Source organism: Cyprinodon tularosa, unplaced genomic scaffold (assembly GCF_016077235.1).
Source record: "Cyprinodon tularosa strain WSP-4 unplaced genomic scaffold, ASM1607723v1 ctg466, whole genome shotgun sequence".
Taxonomy (NCBI): domain Eukaryota; kingdom Metazoa; phylum Chordata; class Actinopteri; order Cyprinodontiformes; family Cyprinodontidae; genus Cyprinodon; species Cyprinodon tularosa.
The window spans coordinates 497889-514087 of record NW_024039192.1 but is presented as its reverse complement, the minus strand read 5'-3'; the positions used below and the strand labels follow the sequence as shown (position 1 = coordinate 514087).

General features: G+C 37.9%; 1 protein-coding gene across 1 annotated transcript in view; it reads left to right on the top strand.

The window, feature by feature from the left end:
• The window catches only part of LOC119793998 (clustered mitochondria protein homolog), a 31148-nt gene extending 20503 nt beyond the window's left edge, over positions 1-10645 (top strand). Inside the window, exons 19-29 of the mRNA XM_038301332.1 lie at positions 16-269; positions 340-424; positions 4138-4291; positions 7611-7750; positions 7843-7923; positions 8051-8176; positions 9830-9951; positions 10026-10119; positions 10207-10341; positions 10418-10535; positions 10627-10645. Coding sequence (XP_038157260.1) covers positions 16-269; positions 340-424; positions 4138-4291; positions 7611-7750; positions 7843-7923; positions 8051-8176; positions 9830-9951; positions 10026-10119; positions 10207-10341; positions 10418-10495 — 1269 coding nt within the window. The 3' untranslated portion in view covers positions 10496-10535; positions 10627-10645. The remainder of the gene's footprint in view (positions 1-15; positions 270-339; positions 425-4137; positions 4292-7610; positions 7751-7842; positions 7924-8050; positions 8177-9829; positions 9952-10025; positions 10120-10206; positions 10342-10417; positions 10536-10626) is intronic.
• The last annotated feature ends 5554 nt before the right edge of the window (positions 10646-16199 follow it).

Sequence of the window (16199 nt, the reverse complement as noted above, 5' to 3'; positions counted from 1 at the left end):
ATGTTATTCTGTCAGGGTGGGGAGCCTGCAGCTTTTTCTGTAGCTGTCAGTCACTTCCTAAACTGCCTCCTGAGTTCGTCCTCTTCTGCACCTGAGTCCTCCACAGAAGAGCTCCCATCCCGTCGCAGGAGTCGCCGGCGGAGAAGCCAGAGCAACAGAGCCAACTTTTCAGCAAAGACCATGTGGGCAAGACTGACCTCTGATGAGTTATGGAGCAGAATCAAGAACGAGGCGCAAGATTATTACCACTACACTTTTAAAAGGTGCATGTGAGTCTGTGCATGTGTGTCAGAGTGCATTTTTGGCAGGACTTTACACTCTCTCAATCTTCTCAATCAGTGAAAGTTTAGACGAAGTAATAGAAAAACACAACCTTCAGAGAATCTCACTTTTGAGAGAGATGGCCATCAAGACTGGCATTCAGGTAAGAATATTTTTCTTTTACCTTCTCCATATAGATTGTTTTAATTTTCAGGTATTTTAGACTGAATAACCTTTTTTAGATTCTAAGATCAATATAGAAATATATTCCATCATTACAGGGATCTCTGTATATGGTTCAAGGACTGCCTGGTAGTTTCTCCATTATTAGTATAAGTGAAAACTTATTTGGGCTGAACTATTCATTAAAAAAGTTAATTGGAATTGTTCTCATCGATATTGCAAGTTTAACTTCAGTTTCTGATTTTTTCAAATTAACTTTGAGTGGAATATTGTGCAGTTATATTTTAAAAACATGACAGAAATTGCCTTATCAAAACATTAAAAGTTAATACTTTTGATAAAATAGGAAAACTAAAGGTAAGATTGAGCCCACTTGTAAATACATTTAATAAATGGAACACTGCAAAAAATTTAAATCTCAATAAGTCATTTTTTTTTCTTAAAATAAGTGCATTTTTTATTCAATTAGGGAGGTAAGTGAGTGATTTTGCCAGTCGAACTAGACAATTTACATTTAAAATAAGAAAAAACAACTGCATCTTACTTTAAGATTAAAAATACTAATTCCATTGGCAAATCCTCTTATTTACCTGCTCTAATTAAGCGTAAATACACTTAAATTAAGACATTTTTACTAATTTTTAAATCATTTTTGCAGTGAATGCATGGTATTCATTAGAATTTCCTCTGTCCCTGTTAAACCCCTCTTGAGTCCTTTTTTATTCAGATAATATGCATGTTGTCCTACACACTTGAATTTCCCTCTGAATGAATAAAATTACCTGTATCAATCTACCTATCTTTTTACTTTTATTACCACAACTGCAATAACTGTAAAAATCCAGCATAAAGAGACTTTTCAGGGCCATTTACTATATTCCTTATCCCAAAGCACAGAATACCTAAACAAATTTCTTTAATAATTCCTAAATATAAAGATAGTAATCTGTAAAACATACAAACCAGGTAATTTATCATGTAATCATATGTGTTGACTGTATTGAAATGTAATTAAGTTGTGCTTATTAAATGTATATTTATCTCTCTGTCATAAGATGAAGAAAACGCTCACATATCATAAAGGATCAGATGGTTTTTCCACTGATCGTTGTACCAGGTCCGCAAGAAAAGCAGCAGCAATCACTTTCTTCTGGACCTATGATTTAACTGTGTGACCTTAGCTAATGTCTTGAATAACAAGTACAGAGTTTTTATGTGCTTCTCCTGTTCGTCCAGTTCAATTAGCCAGTTCAGCTTTTTATTTCTCTTTTCTCACTAAGATCCATGTAAATACAGATCTCATATTCGCAGCACAAAGCACAACTTTATAGGTTGAAAGAAGAATGTTTGGAACCCCCTGGAGGTTTTATTCCCCTGAAATGATGTTACAGGGCCAACAATAAACAGTTTGAATCTAGCGATTCATTGGAAATCCATCTAGAAATCCGATGACACAGGTAGAGTTCTGATTGCCATGCTTGGTTGGCTGGTAGATGGCATGTAGTGAGGGTAAAATATTGCAAAACCTTAAGCTTTGATGATCATGTGGTTATTTGGTATGAAATGGCAGTTTGCTTATGATTATGCAGGGAATATTACCGATTATATGGACAATGCAATGTAAATACAACAGGAAAGGAAAAACAGGAAAAAGGACAAAAGATGAAAGAAAGATGAGATAAAAGGGAGACAATGATAAAACATCTTCAGTCTGCTTAATCACCTGCAAAGAGATGTAAAAAGAACAGCACTACCAACGGATATATTATAAGAGATAAAATCAAGTAGCACCTTGATACTATCGCTGAAGTAAAAGTAGTATTATTTGATCTGACATGTATTTTGTGGTAGTTGAAGATAAGAATATGGGCTTCTGTATAGAAGTGGATCTCTAAGTACCTGGAAACAAGCACCTGTAGTTGTTTGTATGAGTGCACTTGTGCATGTAAAGTTTATCCAAAGGAAAAATGCTCAATAGTGGTTGTGAAGAGCCAAAGACGCGCCCCCTCAGAGCACCGAGGCAAGCGCCGGAGGACCCAAAACCCCAGACGCCCACAATGCCGAAGCCCCCATGAGCCACGGGGATGAACACGTGGGCTTCACCGGCAGCCTGCCACCCCGAAGTGGAACCGGCCATGGGCCTCGGAGACCCCAGGCCAAAAAAGGGCAGTTTTCATCAGAAAACAATAAGTCGTTCAACCCTTATATCCTTACTATCTATGTACATTCCAAAAGAGTTTCCAAGTTTGAAGACGTTTCACTTCCCATCCAGGAAGATTTTTCATTTCAAAATGTCAGAATTATTGTTGAGTTCCAAGCTTTATAGAGCTTAGAAAACATGCACATTGAACAGGAAGAACAGCTCCGCCTGTTAGGCTGCAATACCCAATACTGGTCTATGCCTCTGAAAGGGAAGTTGTTAAGGGCATGTTGGCCTGGCTGACCAGGCAAGATGTCCTGGTCCCATGCATGGCCATGAGGCTTATGATAGCAGGAAAGAGTTGACTCTATCACTGTTTTGTGGGTTTTTGAGAGCTGAAACCTGAGTCCATCCCCTCTGTTTAAGGTTGGTTTTTCTCTCTTAACATTAAACCCCTTTCAAACCACCAGGTGTCGACGGACAGCCGAGTCTTGTCTGGAGGAGGTAGCTCTCCTGTGTCTGTGGAGAGGTTGTTTGGTTTCTCCACTATAAATTTCAGAGCATTTCTCACTGCACTGAACTTGTTGCAGTCTTGGTTCTGTTATGTTTTACTTTGCTCCTCGTTTTCTAGTTTTATTGTTTTAATTCCTATTTTGTTATGTTTTCTGGTTGTATTTCAGTTCTTAGGTTTTTGTTTGTTGCCCTCTTGTGTTGGTCTTCCTTTCCCTAGCTTCTTCCCAGAATGCTCTGTTCACACCTTCTCCCAATCTGCTCGTTAGTCCTCTCTTTGTTAAGTCTCCAATAAATACACTCCTTGTGCAGTTCCTCAGTGCTGGTCTTATTTCGTCTTTCCTGGTCTTACCCTGGCTCCTCATGATTGGTTTCCCCTGATGTCTCCATGGTTCTGGTTTGTTTTACATTTTTGAAGTTGGATTTTTTTTGGATTCCTGCCTCTGTTACCTGTGTTAATTTATTAAAGACACTGCAAGCACTCGCCCCTGCCTTTCAGCCTCTGCATTTGGGTCCAAAACCACAACCAAACCCTGACAGGACTGCATACAACCACTCTGCTCATCTTAGGTCTCTGGGTTTTTTCTTTATGATGCAAAGATGCATATCAACGCACACATCTTTGAAGAAAGCCAGTGGTTACATGAGGACACCAAAACATCAATGTTAGTAATAAATGTAGTATAACAGCTTGAAAAAGCAAGGCTATGAAAAAAAGAAAACCAAGAAAGAATCCTTGAGGAACCCCTAAGGTGATCTTTGTTTTCTAGGATTTAGAAATACCAAATTGCTAAATAATTGGAAAACAAGTTGGATTTCCTGAAATACAGTGTTTTTTTTTTTTTTTTTTTTTTTTTTTTAGCATATCAAAGGTATATTATGTAGGTACTCTAAGTCTTCACAAAGTTGCAATGCATATGAAATATTTCTGTAGTTTATACACAGAAAGAAGGCGCGCACATTCAGTGATTTTTGATGCTTGAAATTAAAACATGGTTTCAACTTCACCAAACAGTTGATCTTTTTTATTCTTCTTTCTACAGATGCAGCTTAGAGATTATGTGTTTGAGTGTCGACACAAACCAGCATTTAGTGAGGAGGATATTGTGAACATGTTTCCTGTGATCAAACACCTCAAATCTTCTTCAGCTCATGCTGCAGAACTTCTACAGCGAGCACAGCTGGCAGTACAGCAGGGTAAGGGGCATGGTACCAATGCCATTGCAATGTTTGCTGTGTTTATATTGCACCTTGTTTGCTAAGGTAATCCTACAGACTGCTTAAATGAGCAGCTCTAATGTCGCAATTAGCTTGACATTCTGTAATTTGCAGGCTTGAAGGAAAACATCATCAGGACTAGACGAGGGTAAAACAAAGGCACAAGATGAAATTTTGCAGTTTTCATCTTGATTTTAATTGGAAAAAGTTTAACAAACACCTTTAACATGCAGCAGAATAATACTTGCCTAACAACAGATTTTATTTTATTTCTTTTTGCTGCAAATAAATGTTTCAGACCATCAAACAAATTTTAATTCTTGTAAAAGAAAATCTGAGTGAGTGCCCAAGGAAGTTTTAATGATTTGATTTAATAAGGTACAAAAAAGTTTTCCAAACCAACTTGAAGTGAAAATCTAACCTCCCCACATTTTTTAATTATGATTAAACTGTAATCACTAATATTTCTAAACAGCTGTATCCAACCTAATTAGCCATGTCCAGGCCAGATTACTCCCAGATGGGTACAATCAAGGTTTCACTTCAATACAACAGACCCAATCTAAAGAAATTCAGAAACACATGGAAAAACATGATCCATCTGTTAAAAAAAAATACATTTCTTAAGGTCGCCGCTGAACCCCGTGGACCTTAAGTGGGGGTAATAATTCAGAATGTATAAAATTCCGCTGGTAAAATGTTTACCAGTAGGTGGAGCCATTGCGCGCAGCTCCAAGCTGACATCAAAAACTCAAAACCCCACAGCTCTGGAGCTGTTATAGCTAGAGGTCTAAAATGTTCTGCACTTATGGTTGACATGATGTAGAACAAATATAATACAATGAAACCTGCTTTTTCTGAAGAATGTCTTTATTACTGCCGCTCAAAAAAGACCTATCATTTCCGAGAATAATGAAAAACAACTTTTAGTCATGTTTGAACTGATGCAGGTTGGTCTGTCTTCTAGTCACCCAACTTATATATTCAGAAACTAGAGGGTGTTAGCTCAAATAATGTATTCTACATGTAATTTGGGATTACAGTTCCTAAGTTATTTGCTGTTCCATTTGGGTATGCAAAATAGGCGAGAATTACCCAAAATGAGGTGGTTGTTAAGCGGTTAAGATTAAAAAATAAAATATAAATCAAGCAAAAAGAAAATTTATTTAAATAAACCTAACTACTGAACCAAAACCTAAAAGGCCAGTCTCATATTTGTCGATAAACATAGTAATTATCCTGAAGACTATTGGAAAAACATTCTGTAGACTAACCAGACAGAGATTCAAATCACATTTCACAACAAGTCTAAATTTTACACAGCATTTTAGAACACAAACCTGATTCAGGACTAGGGGTGTAAATCACATCCATCATGGCGATTCGATTCAGTATCGATTTCCTGACCCAACGATTCGATTATTTTCGATACTCAAGAATACACCACGATATGATTCGATTAATTGCTTCTTTTTTTTTTTTTTACACCTTACAGACTAGACAATGTTTCAAATTTGAAATAAATCAATTAAAGCTGTAATATCGTTATGCATTTTTTTTTTTGAGAAACAACAGCAAATAACAGAAGCAGAAAAGTTTTACTCCACCTATTCCTATTAAAACCTCATTTACTAAAAAAATAATAATGCCCCTGCGTTATAGATTCTGAAAGGCCTTGCATCAAAAAATACTGCACAAAATCAGTGCAATGAATGCAATTCCACAGACGCTCCGCTGCACCTCTCCCAAATTGTAGCTGACAGCAAACAGTGCCACAGACAGGAGGCCGGCTGCTTTTGTTTTTATGACAGAAATTGCAGAAAAACAACTCGTGAAGTTTGACCTGCTAGAAGAGCGTGGTGAGCGAGAACGCTGGGACCCTTTTTCCACTTGGATCTCTTTTTGGCCCTCATGTCCCTCCGTCGTCGGACTAAACTCGCCCCCACTTCCTCTCCGCCTAGGCCGTATCTAGACCCACAGGGTGTAGCACAGACCACGCTTTAATATTGAGCATAAATCAAAAATGTCTGCGTCAAGCTCACTGCAACACACTGCTGTAAGAGTATAACCAGGAAGCGAGGTAGGAGGGCCAAATAGGTCTAGCGCCACCGGAGCACGGGAGGGAGAATTATGTCCAGGAGCAAATGGATAAAAATAGACCGGAGGAAAAAAAAAACCATTAATCAATACTCTTGCGGACGTATGGATGAATCGGATCGTCGGCTGTTGGTTCGATGCATTGATACAAAACTATTTACAGTCCTATTCAGGACCCCAAAAATTTATAAAACCATCAATTTGTCACCTTAATAGAAAGCCTGGAAGGAGATGTCCAATAAACTGCTTCGTTTTAAACTGAAGGACACTTTGGCGGTGCAACTAGAAGTTAATTAAAGTAAATTAGGAAGTTTACCCTTGTGTGGCTAAAAAAAAAGACTAAATGGTTGTGGAGTGGTCAAAGTTTGGGTCTAATTGTGGGTGAGAAAAATGATTAGGACATTAAACAGGCCATTTATGATAGAAAGGTTGCTGTGGACCAAACAATTGTGATAAAAAATTTGGGTTGAGGACTTCAGATGGATCATGTCAAAGACATTTATTGTTATTACAAACCAGGTAGAAGCTTTTCTTTTTTTACGCAGGGCCATGATTTTTTTTTCTTTTATATATATATATATATTGTACTTAAATAAAGTAAATCCTTATTAAAAGCTGCATTTGGTAACTCGGGTCATCTTAAACTGATGATCAGTAATATTTTCCAAAAAAAAGTAAAAAAACAAGCAATTTGCAAGCAGGGCAGACATATTCTAATCATTAATGATGATTATATCGTTTCCAACCTCTCCTGCCTTACTTTTAACATTATGTTGAGGAAATACATAATATATAACTTTGACCTTATTCTTAGTGATGCAGAGCAAAATCCGCTGTTCTTTCTCTAATAAATGCTCCTTTAGTGGTAGGACTGAAATAACTGTCCCAGCAGCTTTTTAGGTGACATATTTGCATGGAATGTAAACGGAAAATGCTCTAATTTACTATAAGTTATCTCTTTTAGATTTAAAGCAATTTTATTTGTATCAGTTTAGGTTGATCTCAGAAGCTAGTTTTCCTATTTTAATGCCTTCTGCTTAATTCTCTTCTAAAAGTCTAGATTTGTGCATTCACCCAACCTAAGCTGGGGATCTCTCCAGCTCATCCAGAGTTTTAATATAACACTGCTGTGTTATATCACTTGTCTGATCTGTAGATGGACGCCCGTGATTTACGATTTATGTTTTTTATTACTTCCCAGGGCGTCTCAGAGCAGGTCTAGACTTGACCAGTGAGGCCCTGACTCTTTTCAGCAGTGTTTGTGGGGTCCTGCACGAGGACGTTTCCATTTGTCTGCGCCTCCTAGGACGGCTCAGCTACATCTTAGGAGAGAATGATGAAGTAAATATCGAATTCAGTTCCTTTCTTCCACAACGCGTTGCCTTATTATATCCAGCAATTCATGTTTTGTGTTTTGCCATGTATCGTTTCAGGCTCTCAACCTTCAGGAAAAAGCTGCTTTGAGTTCTGAGAGAATACACGGGATAGACCATCCACAGACCATACAAGACTATGTGTGTTCCTTTCTTTTCTCACTAATCTACTGTTTATGGTTCTATTGTTCAATAATAAAAAAAAAATCTAATTTCACAATCATTCGATTGTGCCACATATTAAATTTGCATCGTTCCTGTGGTTTAGACTCACCTGGCCCTGTACTACTTTGCCGGAGGACGCCTCTCAACATCCCTTCAGTTGCTCTATCGTTCTCGATACCTCACCCTGCTTGTAATTGGAGAAGATCATCCACAAAATGCGCTTTTGAATGTAAGGAAAATAAATCATCTGTTCAAGTGGGACAGGGAGCATATTTTTATTGATCCATTTAGTGGGGACTTTGTTTGCTTTTACCAATATTTGAGCATGTTTGATATTTTTATGACAAAATAAACACCCTAATGTTAAATATTCATATTCAAAATTAGATTTTAAACAACAATGAGTTTTTAAATTCACTAGAAATGTACCTTATTGTTCTGTTGTTTAACTCCATGCTGGTAATATGTTACTGGTGTAGCTTTTGTTTATTCATCTCTTTTTGCCAACAACTTTGGATGAGAAATAAGCCCCATTTACACTACCCTTTTAAAACCGTGCCGAGATTGGTCCGAGCACGCTAACCAAGATAACTGTTGAGTATAAATGGTACGCAGAACTGAACCGAACACGGCTAACATAGTACAAGCTCATCAGTAGGCTTCGGTGCGGTTCAGTTGTGGCTCGGTTCTCAGATAACAAAGAGCGCATGAGCAGAACGCATAATTTCTGTCATGATTTTACTTAAAGTTCAGACCCACATGCTGAAGACCAACAGGGGGACCAGGAGAAAAAGTTTAACAGGTTTTCATTGAAGAGATAATGCAGAGAGAAGTGTTGCTATGAACACTGCTCAAACGGAACAGAAAAGTGAGGGGAAGACACAGAGATTAGTTCAGGCTCAGTGGGAAATTTGATCTGGTTGCTGACTCACATTTCCAGAGAAGTTGTTGAATCTTTGACTCCAGTCGGTATGCTGTTGTTCCCGTGTTTGTCTGATTCTGTGGAGGGCGGAACAGGGTTTACCCAGAATGCGGTTGTTTGTACGTGAACGGAGAAGCTGACTGCCACTCAGATTTCCTGCGGTACTTGAACGGGTCGTAGTGGAGACAAATCCCTTTCTCAGTGTGAAGCTCAAACTATTTCTTAGGGAAAGTCGATCCAAACCTCCTGTTTGTAACCCCAGCTCAGCTTGAAGCTCTGTTGATCCTTCTAGGGAGAGAAGGTCAGAAAAATCCAGTTTGCAGGATGACTTCCTGCCGAGAAGCAAGGACAAAAACAATTTTGAAACTCAGGTTGACAAGAACCCAGTTTGACTCAGCGAAACTCAGCTTGGCTAGAGTACCCAAAAGTGGCAAACACTCTGGCGTCGAGGTAGTGGCAGTCAGCAGCTTAAGAACACTCCATTAACGAGGAAACCATCAGCAGGTGTGTGAGGAGGCGGACCAGAACCAGGCGCCTCCTGGTGGAGGAAGGGAGACAAACACAGAAACACAAACACACAGACAGGAGTCCTGACAATCTCTTTACATTCAACCTCCGTAATCATGAAATTTCAGACATTCATAAAAATACTAGCTTCCCTACTGTCCCACACGATTTCCAGTGATGATTCTGCATAGCAGTGTGATGGACCTCAACGTCTGTTTAGACTATTATTTGTTGTGTCCACTTTCTAAAAGCTGACTCTTTCAAGGAAATTCACCAAAGGCTGCCTTTTACGCCTGACTCTCTGCAAACAACGTCAAAATTATAACCAAACATCCTGAATGTTACAGGTAGTGTAAATGGGCCTAATGGTTTAGTTTGGGAAATATATACTAACTTCCTTCTTGGTTATCAATGCCTATTCATTCTTACGTTATATAATATTCTATATGACAGAGTATGCTGGGTTTAGTCCTCTATGGCCTGATGGAGTATGAGCTTTCGTTGAACTTCCTAAAAGCAGCCTTGACTTTAACCTCTAAATACTACGGTGCAACATCCCTGAACCACGCACACAGGTATTTATGCCCTATCTGTCAGTTTTCTTTCGGATCATCGTCAATGATTTGTCTTCCGTCACATTCTTTTGCAGTCGTCATGTTCTTGCTCTTGTCTATGAGAGCAAAGGGGAGTTCAGGCTGGCTCTGCAACATGAACAAGAGGCTTATTTAATATTTAAAAAACAGGTGAGCGTTTAAAAATAAGTTTCTTTTTATTTTTGCTGCTATGATTGTAGTCCGGAGTTTCTGTCAGCATTAATCTCTAATACACAGGTTGGTGAAGACAGTGAGAGAACTAAGGAAAGCTCAGAATACCTGAAGAGGCTCACTCAGCAGGCCGTAACCCTTCAGAAAGCCATCAATCATATCACTTCTGGAAAACAGAGTGCCTGTGTCTTAACTCCAAGGGTGTGTACATGTCTACAAATATGCAAAGAAGGAAAGCAAGGCTCACTTTGGTAAACCTGTGCTGTTTTACCTGCAGTTTCCAATGCCAAGTCATCCTGTGATCCTGCGGCAGCTCAACCTGATATGTGGAATTACATTTATGCCTCTCAGGTGAAAACACTAAGTCCATCTCACTGGATCTAGAAGTAAAAACTGTATGTTTTAAGTTATATTTCTGTTAGCCTTTTCAAAATTATCTTTAGATGTATTTTAATCTTCATCTGTCTGTATTTTCCTTCTTTCTAGTGAAAAAGAGCTCAAGGATCTAAGAGCAGAAATGCCTTAAAGGCTCGATGACCCCCAACGACAAACAACTGCTCTGAGCCATAGACCAAAAGGGACGCTACCTCGACCCACCTGCATTACATGAGAAAATCGTGCTATTGAAGGGAGAGAATAGAAAATATTTTACCTATTTTAAAATCACTAACAAAATGTACTTGTACCGCTTACAATTTCTGTAAATAAATTAAACTGAATACTGCTTTAAATCTACAATTTCTTTTTATAATTTGAGTGTGTATCAACGTTTAGTTGGTGGCATTGATTGTCTAGAAAGAATAAATTGACAGGCCATTTTCTTAGCCACTCAAACCATTGCCATTCAAACAAAGTAGATTTACATCTTATGTCAGGAAATGGTAGGTTATTTCCTTAACTTGATTCAATATACAGACAGATGAAATAAATGAATAGTTTAAAACAAGTGGATGTTTGACAAAGGCTGCTGAACAAAGACTAGTTTATAATAAGTCCACACAAAGAGAGATGGGCTGAAGTTATCAAGTTTCCATCAGGGTAAAGTTCTTTTTTGGGTTTTTGTGCACATTTTTACCAATGTGCAAACAACTGTGACAGTCTTTGAAATACTTGAAAATGTTAGATTTTCAGACCTCTGGTGCACTATTTCTGTAAAAACAAAAAAACAAAAATGGACGAATGACTAATATGGAGAGAGCCACACTCGATCCAAAAGTTGCTGATGGCTGATGTAATGGCTGAAGGCCTCCAGGATAACTGCTGCTTCCAAAGGTGAACTCTTGATCCAACAGAAAATGGACTGGAATACATCTGATGCCCGTTTTTATTCCCACTAAAATGTGTAAATAAGCTAAAAACAAGAGCAAAAGCTCTTATAAACAAAGTTCAGAGTAGCACACTAGAAAAAAGGAATACAATGTTACATCAAAAAGTAAAATCTTGAAAATGCAACGAAGAGTAAAGCTTACTTTTACAGTATATCAATAACCATGTAATGATATGGTAATAACATAGCAAGTTACACTATATTATTAGGTAGCAAGGAAAACTTTATTTGGTAATTACCCCAAAATTAATGTATATAATTTAAAATTAATTACCTGCATGTAATTATTACAATTGCAGGTCATTACGTAACATGGAGACTTTTGGTGGGTAATTACCATCAGGTTACCAGATAATAGTTTTTATTATTGGCCACCACCTACCAAAAGATTAAAAAGTAAATTGTAACTTCTAATCAGGTAAGTGCTGTGGTTCAAATTTTAGGCAGACAAGGTAAAGGTTACCCATATTTATTTCACACACAGCAATAATGTTTTAATTATCCAGTAAAATGCAGTTAATTGCTTGACATATAACAGAAAAACCAAACCTAGAAGACAGCAAGTGAATCTTCTTAACTAAACTTATTCATTGGTAAGTTGAGTTCAGTTTTATAATGATTTAGTTACCTGTTTCTAGATTACTAGTGTAAATTAGCACATTTTACCAGGTGAAATTGATTTGATTAGAATAGATTAGATAAGATTAGATTAGATTAAACTTTATCGTCATTACACAGGTACAGGTACAAGGCAACGAAATGCAGTTTAGGTCTAACCAGAAGTGCAATAGCGGCAAGTGCAGGATAAATAATGGTTCCATAAATACAGGACATGGGTTTCTACTGAATAAGTATAGAGATGAATACCATTATAAACAGACTCTTACTAATGGATTTGTCCTATGAATATAATATATTGATAACTAGTGTTATGAACTAAATTTACAGCTGGAACTAAATTTACAGCTGGCATAAACTGAGTAAATTGAAAACCATGGAGTAAATCAAGCCATTCTTTCTTTCTTTATTCAGTTATATTGGTTAGAATGATGTTGTTTGGACTGCTGAAATGTCTGTGTCGTGTTATATGTGCCTCTCTTGTGCTGAGGTTTTTTTGATATCTCAAACTGATCCTAATCCTGTCAAAGATAAAGTGTGAAATATGCTCCCCCCCCTCCTTCCCCCATGTGGATCCTATCTTTCCAAAGAGATAAAGGCAGCGCTATAGGGTATGGCCTCATGGTGGGGACCTGGGAAGAATAAATAACGTGCCAAAGGCAGCGTTCTGCAGCACGCATGGCCTCAGTAAAACCGTTCCCCCTCTCACCCCCACCCCAATGTATGTGACGTACGCGATGAAGGGTTTGTACTGAAACTGAAATCTCGATTGCAATGTAAATTGTAGTTGACAATAAAGTTGACTGATTGATTTATTGATTGACTAAAAAACTAATAGAACTAATAAGCAATATTACCAAGTAAAACACATTTAATTAATTGGTTAGTATTTCAAATCGGTACTGGAAAAGAAAGCCACCCATGTTTCTCAGAAATTGTGCAATTATTACCAAGTAAACTATTTGGTTTGTGCTATTTTAGTTATTGTAGTTACCACATAAATGTTACGTAAGCTTAGATTTTTAAAGATTAACCAGAAAAGCAGGGGGAACACAGGAGGAGACATTTGCACATAGTGGTTAAAGATTGTGCAGAAAACAGTTTCACAAGCTGCTGAACCCAGAGCTCACCTCAAGTAAATTTCTCCTTTTATGCAATGCTACAGGTAGGATAGGTCAGGTGTCATTTAAACCATCTTGAACTTATTTTAACATTATTTATATCCCCTGTTAGCATGCTAAAATGAATAAAATAATTGACTGTTGAAATGCAAATGTAAGTGGTCAGCAAGTGTTATCAGTGTCTCATAGAAGGACGTCAGGAATGTGTGTGTGTGGGTGGGCACACTGTTGAGACGTTTCTACTTTTGACTAAATTTGATGACATTTCCCATAAACTTGTGTGGTTTTAAACAGTATCTTCTACCAATGGTAGAAACGGTTATATATCAGAACTGGAACAACATTTGTTGCAGAAAAAACCCACCTAAGAAACACAATACAACAACATACATGGGAGGACATGTACCTGCAGCCATTTGAAGGCGCTGTGTTTCAGCTCAAAAGATAATTGGAAACATAGGGCATAGATGAAAACAAAAACATTAAATCTCCCACTTTGTTTTTGCAGGGCTTAATGTGCGATTGCAAAAAAAAAAAAAAAAAAATGGGAATGGGATAGGTTTGGAGGGAAGGGGTAATAAAAAGGAAAATACATTTTACCAAATTCATTACAGTAAATTTAGGGATGCATTTTGCTTCTGCTTTGTATGTTGTTAATTCAAATTTATTTATGAGATGCAATAGTGCTAGGCAATGGTGTCATTTAGCTGTATGTTTAAATCTATATAATGTATCATTTTTATCACTTTACCCAATGATTTGGTGCAGTTTTATTAACCCTCAATAGTAAATGTAAGGGAGGCATTTTTCTTCTGGTATCGAATATGTCTATCTCAAAAAAGGGATGTTTGTGGGTATTGTGTAACAAATAGGGGTGCTTGTGCAGACATCAGTTTAAACTCAGCTAAGGCTTTTGTAGCTTTAGGCCATGAAGAGATTAATCCCATTGATAGAAGTCACATCTTTTAGCTTTGACATATAAACTGTTTCTGGGGTGCTTGAGAGCTTTTTGGACCTATTTCTTGTTGTCACTGATGATCTTAGAAGAAATCTGAATTTCACCTAGTTATACCAACAAAAAGACGTGAATGAATCATGGAGGACATTGGTTACTGGGGCTTGAAAGAAGACTGGAGTGTGTTAATCAGTCTGAAATTCAGACACTAAATATTCAGTTTCCCAGGGGTCTGAAAGACAGTTTCTTTTAGCAGATCTAGACAAGGAGATAGGTGTTGCAGAGGCCCAGCTTAGTATAATGCTACATTCAGACCGCATGCGATAGAAGCAGCAAAAAAGCGCCTGCTGCTTCATTGTTGATGGTTGTACACATTAAGGTCCGACACACCTCAAGTGCATCTTTGGCACTCCTGAAGCGCATCCAGTAAAGGCTTTACAGATGCATCCGATGCTTCTGCTGCTCCTGTGTTCAATTGCAGAGAGCAACTTTGCTATATTTGTTGTTATAAGTGGGTAAAAAGTAGTTTTAATATGTTTTTAAGTGATAAATTCCACCTCAAAACATCATCTCTACAATCAGTTAATCAAGATTACGACCCCGGCGGTGCACTGTCACTGGAAATCCCCTTCAACAGCAGTCTCTGCCCCTGTCACATATTGGGGGTTTTCCGCTACTATTCGTGGCGGGCTAGAAGGAGATTTAATGGTTTTCATGTACGTAATCCAAACTGCAAGCACCAGAATAATAAAAGCTAACATATTTTGCTGGCAGGTTTTGACATTTTAAGTTAATTTAAATTAATAAACTATTTCAGGGAAGTGAAAATAGTGATCTGCATTGGTAGCGCTGTGTCTTTCTCCCTGCTAGCTCCCAGATCAGCTTCTCTGATTGGTTGATGTGGCGTGTCAAGAAGCAAAAAATGTAATTTACAAAAATGTAGGTTCACACTTTAATTTTGAAAGCTGGGAAAAATATCACAATATATAGTGATATTGCAATATGGTGATAATATTGTATTGTGAGCCAAGTATCGTGACGCGTATTGTACCGCAACACCCATACCATTACTCACCCCTACCTTAAGAGTAGCAAAAAAATGAAAAATTATGATAACAGAAGCGGCTGCTCATTGGCGCAGTGGGGAGCACTGCTGCCTTGCAGCAAGAAGGCTCCCGGGTTCTGTTCCTGGCCCATGTTGTTTATGCATGAAGTTTGCATGTTCTCCTTGTGCATGTGTGGGTTCTCTCCGTGTACTTCAGAGAGAGGTAGATGCTGGGAACCAAAGGTCTTCCTAGTGACAATCTACGGCACTACTGCTCTCTAGAGGTAAACAAGCAAACCAACATGGAGCCGCCTGTAACATTCAGGAAGTTTGCAAAGAGTCAGGCGAAGAAGGCAGACTTTGGTGAATTTACTTGACAGAGTCGGCTTTTTGTAAGTGTATACGACAAACGGTTGATTAACCTCTTACACCCTAAGGGGGTATAAATAAATTTCTGCCTGACAAAAACACACAAAAGTAAATAACTTATAGCCTCAAAGCTATTAGATTTAAGAAGAAACTTTTGGTACCTCTGTAAAGGTAAGATGTCATAGAATGGTTTTCTGGTGTCAGCACCATTGTAGCTTTGACCCTGCCTGAAATATTAGGGACAAAATACAAAATATTTAGCATTTTTTGAACCTCGCCAAAATTTTCTTTGAAATAAACATTGCAAAACACTACCAAAATATTATTTATAGCACAAAAAAGTAGTACAGACTTTCAAATCTAAATGTTGTGTAAAAATATACAAAATGTGGACTCAATCAGATGAATCATATTTATTTTAGAATGGTATTAGTGAGAAATTTCTTAGGCGGAGAGGCCATTTTGGCACATTTATCCATAAATGTCACCAAACTGTGCCAAATATGTTTTTTACATCAATACTGGGGGTTTGGTAAAACTACGAGGTCACGTAGCAGCTGGACCCACCGGTGGGTCCGTAGGGTTCAAGGGGCTAATTAGGGCTTACAGACGCAGGAAAAACGA